This window comes from Apostichopus japonicus, chromosome 19 (genome assembly GCF_037975245.1).
Source record: "Apostichopus japonicus isolate 1M-3 chromosome 19, ASM3797524v1, whole genome shotgun sequence".
NCBI classification, from domain to species: Eukaryota; Metazoa; Echinodermata; class Holothuroidea; order Aspidochirotida; family Stichopodidae; genus Apostichopus; species Apostichopus japonicus.
Genome location: NC_092579.1, coordinates 2,419,831 through 2,425,830, shown reverse-complemented (window position 1 = coordinate 2,425,830; position 6,000 = coordinate 2,419,831). Strand labels below are relative to the sequence as shown.

General features: G+C 37.1%; 1 protein-coding gene across 1 annotated transcript in view; it reads left to right on the top strand.

Moving 5' to 3' along the window:
- Positions 1-741: 741 nt before the first annotated feature.
- Positions 742-6,000, top strand: part of LOC139959916 (tubulin-specific chaperone D-like) — a 35,542-nt gene continuing 30,283 nt past the window's right edge. The window contains exons 1-5 of the mRNA XM_071957849.1: positions 742-965; positions 3,919-4,169; positions 4,679-4,825; positions 5,285-5,340; positions 5,663-5,745. Coding sequence (XP_071813950.1) covers positions 815-965; positions 3,919-4,169; positions 4,679-4,825; positions 5,285-5,340; positions 5,663-5,745 — 688 coding nt within the window. The 5' untranslated portion in view covers positions 742-814. The remainder of the gene's footprint in view (positions 966-3,918; positions 4,170-4,678; positions 4,826-5,284; positions 5,341-5,662; positions 5,746-6,000) is intronic.

Below are 6,000 nucleotides of genomic sequence, written 5' to 3'. Positions count from 1 at the left end.
TTGAATAGAGGCGTTTCATACGGACGTGCACTACTCTAATTCATGAATTGTGGTACGCCGATACCTGTATTAGTAAACCGAGTACCAGGCATTCAAATGATCAAACAAAAATCATACCAATCGGCCCATCTCAAGTTTCGATTCTTTTCTCAAAATGTTCACAAAAGGGTTCGAATTTTGACGTGAAAGGTCAGTATTCGGATAAACAATGACAACTTTTACGGATTTGTGTAAATTTCCTTGTAAATCTATCCACATTGTCTCAATTAATTAAATTAACTACTATTTATAGATGAAACGAAGAGGAGCCTCACATTTTAATACATCGATATAAAGCCAAGTTTCCCGGTTAATGGTCAATTTGCGATAAATTTGTTCAGAATTTGGTATAAGGAGTCGAACTTCAAAGATACCTGAAAATATGATGTCGAGATTTTGACTGAATATTGTCGAAATCTGAAAGAAAAAGTTAAAACTTGAAAATAAATATACGGAATTGTAACTCCTCTGGGGAAGACCTACAAACCCGATCGTTTTCTCTGATTCCTACACTTTTTGATAAATTTGAACGCCAGTTCTTTATGCTGAAATTGATTCAATTCTAACTGTTGAAGGCTTTCATCGACAATTTTACATAGCCTATTATCTCAATCTTGTTTACATCATTACCTCCACGTGGAACATGGCTGTTAGACTTCACAATACCAATATTTTGGACCCTTTGGGTGGGATAATAGTTGTGTGCTACTACCTACTTGACAGTAGAGAAATCAGGCCATCCGGTTAGTTTTACATTGGCCTACATTTATTTATCATGGAAACTGAAGAAAACGTGGAAATTGCCCAAAAGGGCTGTATCCGCGATGAGTTCTTGGAAGCTGCAGAAGTAAAAGACCTCACTGATAGCCTCTCTGCAATTTACAAGGACCAGATTGCAGTGGAGCTAGCTATCGAAAAATTCACAAGTTAGTAACGTCCCTACTGCCTAACAACGCAACATAGTACTAACATTTGGCCACTGCTAGTATTTGCTGTACTATAGTTAGGCTAACAAGTAACAGTATAGCTATATAGGACTAGGAGTTAGGACGTGTTCCACGAAGACGTGATCGTATTGTCGAGAAAAGCAGCAACTCTTGCGAGTCAGTCCTTAATAGACCAAAATGAATGAATATTGTGATGAGGATAACATTGGCTTGTACAAAAACATGGTTACGTAGCCAATAGCACAGATCAAGCAAAGGTTACCTGCCTTAGCCATGATTAGAATATTTGGTGGCATCTAGGCCTAGGCCTATGTCATAATCATCTGCTGTGGTACACATAGGTTAGGCCTAGGCCCTATTTAAATTTTATTCACAACAAGTTTATCAGGTGAATACTGAATCATATTAACTCTTTATTAGTGTTGCAATGAATACCCAGGTACCCTCCCGGCTAGGCTACTCAGTTCCAAGATGTATCTCGCCTTTTTTTCAAAATTTATTTGAAATTTCAAAGTTATGCAAGCTGCACCAACTGTGTAATCAATGAGGCACTAGCCTACAAATTAAAGGATAGTCCAAAAGTTTGGTGAAGTGGCTGGCTTATCTCCTTCCGATCCCATGGAGATATCTTTAAAGATAAATGGTAATGATACAAACAAACATTTTGAAATCCTTGAAAGAATAATCTACTTGGCAATAGTAACTGTTTTGAGCGTCCAAAATAACGGTACTAATTTTGAATCCGTACCATTCGACTATTTCTGTTAATCCATATCCCGCTTACTATCTCTCTCCCACATTCATGTAATCACTCCCTATCTCCACCTCCCGTTCTTCTATCTCCTAATCCAAACTGGATTATACAGTTGTTATTCTGCCGATTGAAGTAAGCTTTCCCATTCATGTGGTACGGATTCTAAAATTAGGCCAAAATAACAAAAAATACCAAATTGGTAGCTTAGAATCCATATTTGAAGTTACAATTGCAAATTGATTCAAATTTGTTATTAGTTTCAATGATGGATACGTTCAAAACCAACTTATGAATTCTTCATAACACTTGGAGCCTGATGTCATCTGTTCACTTTGTTTTGTAAACACAGCTGAGCATATGCTATATCCACGCTATCACTACTGTAAAAATGCTGATGTGCCTAGCATTTGGTTGTTCTAATTGGCCTTCAAAGTTGAGAAAACTATTCCCTATTCCTGACCCACAGAAAGAACGAAGTACATGTAAAGCATGGTTCCATTCAACTTCCATGCCATAGGAACTGACAAGTTTACGTTTGTGACCTACAATTTTAACAGAAGTAGGGTCCTCTGTGAGGACCATATAATGAGGATAGCACACATTCTGCAATGGATTTAGTTTCAGTATTATTGGTGGAGCTGGTACCAACGCTATTACTACTAGTAAAGGCCCTAGTTGACATCATTGGAACTCGGTGGCGAACAGGCTCAAATTTGTACGGATTCGGTCAATTTCCATGTTCATGAGTTGAAGCACTTTATAATATTTTCAGTGTACATATGAATAATGTAGCCTACAGTTCTGATAAACGGAGCTCATTCAACAAAGTGAGTCATAACAATACTACATGGGCTTATGTAACTATGTTTTTTGTCATGTCGTAGCATATGCTGACTCAATTAATTTAATTCAAACATGATCCAATCTAGTTTGAATAGTACTGTGCTAACTACTTTGGATCATCTGCACAAAGTGTGAAAATAATGTCATATACTTGTTTGTAGATTTAAAAGAAGATGCCGCCTAAGAGAGATATTTAATGTTCGATTTCTCTTGACACAGTAATGCAATTGATCGAAGACTTGGTGTGTTGTGGTATATTAATGTTCTCTTCTTTCTAGATTTAAATTAGTATGCCATGGATTATTCTCTTAAAGCAAAGTTTTAACATCGATCACAGCATGACAAGCTATCACAGCATGATCTAAGCAACAGCTGTCCACACATAACATTATGGCCTTAAAGTTAGGTGAAGGCTGCAAGTCTTTACAAAAGCATGTGATGCAAGGATAATGAACTGTGCTAAAACAGACAATTGTCAAAAAATAAAATAGAGTAGGGAATCCAAAAAAGGGGCTGAGGTCTTTTGTTTGAAGCTCTCAATATGTATGTGTTAACAAATTTCATAGTGGAATGTACGTAGACAGTCTACTATCTACATGAAGGTGGACAGATCCCTGCCAAGAATTTTTCACTCTCTATACAAATGTTGTGACTATAGTACAGTATACTTAGACAAGGCTTGTACAATCAGTGACACTTACTACTGTAGGCTAGTATGTGAGATGAGTAGTTTTCCCACTTGTCTAAGGATATGGAAGCGAATAAACTATGTACGAATGAATGATGGAGAGATTCCAGCAATGAGCTTAGAATATATCTATTACGTCACTTATTATACTTTCCAATTTTGAAGTCTCTTAATATTTCGTGCCATATGAGAAGGACTTTGTCTATGAAATTGTACATATGTGTCAGCTGAAAGCACGTACAATTAACTACACTGCGATCTAATGAGTCTTTTACTAATGAGGTCAACGTAAATAAATACCCAGGTGCCTGACGGGCCCTAGTGGTCTGGTACCTGGCTTTGAATTTACTATCAGGTGCAAACACTATCTTCTACATTACTATGGTTGACTAATGTTAACAGGTCTGAAGCACATAATGAATCAAGGAGTGTTTCCATCAAATTATAGTAGGCCTACCGTACATCGATTTAACATCTATTACTGCCATTTTAATAATTTGCCATGCTATATATGTCAAATTTTCTTTGTTGAGTGAGTTTGTGAAAACCCTCACTGCAGTTGACATGAACATGTGACTTGTAATACTTTCTAAAAGAATTCTCAGCTTCATTTGAATATTTATCTTTCATCTATCTTTGTTCAAAAGGAATTGTGGATGAATATCAAGAGCAGCCACATCTTATGGACCCCTACATGGAAGAGATGCTGGTTCGTATTTTGAACATCGCCCGTCGAAGAGACCACGATCCAGCACTTTCTCACCTGGCCTTCAAATTCATGTACCTTCTGACCAAAGCACGTGGTCTGAAAACAGTCGTAAGACTCCTTCCCCACGAAGTTGTTGATCTGGAACCAGTACTTAACTACATTTACCAGCAAGATGCAACAGATTATGAGGTGATTTTTGAAAATACTAAAAATTTACTCCTTATCATGCCATATTTTCAAACATCCTGCTTAATGGTTACTACTTCACCAAGACATGGGTTTTGGCACCAAACTTGTTTTGTTCTTTACTGTTTGTTTTTCTATTTGATGGTTTGATTTCGGTTGAGTTGCAAAACATGACATAGGAAAAGTTTTTTTTTTTTGTGCTGATGTCAGAAATTACTTTAACATTGCTTTCGTAAGAAGAAAAACAACTCTTTTCTTTTTCAAAGATAACTGTGTATCACTACTATAACGTCACTAGCGTATACTTTTGTGCCATGCTTTGCATGTTAAAGTCAAGGTACAGTACTTTTTCAATATGTCAAAAAATTATCTGTCCACTGTACGAGGCTGTCGGTGGTAATATCAAGTCACAGTAATGACATTTCTGCCCAATGTAGATTTCATCTGATATAGAAAACATGGAAATGCGAATGATGAAAACTTAATGCATTTCCTTTGTTTCTAATTACCAGACGTGGGAGACACGTTACATGCTTTTCCTCTGGATGTCGATTATTTGCATGATTCCGTTCGACATGGCCAGACTAGACAGTAATGCCCAGACAGCAACAGGTGAAGTAAGGGAGCCTACCATGCTAAGGATACTGAATATTGGAAAGGTAAAAATACATCCGAAATATTTCATGGTGAATAAACTAGAGGGTTGATTTCATAAATGAAGACCACTATAAAGTATTCTGATAATATTGCAGAGGTTTGGTGATATAATAGTTGCTACTGTAGATTAAACATCTCATGCTGGGAGTTGTTACAATTCACGTAAAGTCTGAGGTCGATTCATGTCACTCCTACAGTATTAACATGTCTTGATGTGAGTCAAGTCATGTCAATTACCTAAGTCACAATCTCCATGGGGAAATTTGTCTCAACATTTTTCAAGTGTTTCTGTTTTGGAGAGTGAGTGACTCAAGTCACAAGTGACAAGCTACCACATGAAAATATGTTAGTGAGAAGATTAACAAATCAATTCTCATTACAAAGATATATCATAGAAGTACAGTAAAAGGAAACCCTTTTTTTTACTCAATCGTATTTTACACCCTCCTCCTTCCTTTCAGAGATACCTGTCAGTCTGTGATAAGTCCCGGGATGCTGCAGCGTGGATGGTTGCCAAGTGAGTGCTCCAAGAGTTCCATTTACTTATAACTGCAAAATAAATGCATAAATGATGTTATCTGAATGAAATTGTCCATATTTGGCAGTGAATTTATGGTGTATTATTTGTGATAACCTAGAAGTATAGTAAAAAGTACCATATGGTAATTCAGACTGGCTATGCACCCCCCCCCCCACCAGTAAGAGGAGACAACATGCTGATATATTGAACACTGAGCAAACATTGAAATTAATTTGGGCCAGGATGTTCTAAACATTGTTAATGACAGCCAAAGCAATTTATAGTATCCCTAGTAACTATCATCCTCTCTTTCTCTTAGATTTCTCACCAGACAAGATGTTAAGAATGAACAGCTGCCAGACTTTATGGATTGGAGCATTAAAACTATGACAGAAGCTAATTGTTAGTATTTAGTGGGTCTGGTTGGGAAGTTGGGGGGGAGGGGGGTTGAGAAAATATGGGCAAGGTGGGGGATTGAATAGTATAATAATGATACGTTTATGGAATTTGAGAGAAAATTCTCTCTTGGGCCTGAAATTTTGATCCTAGCACGATCATCTTCAGAGGCAGCCTAAACCAAAGACAACGAAAACAGGTTTAATAGACAGATGGGAGCGATAAGTTAGTTAAAGAGTAGATGAGCAGTTTGCCGATAGA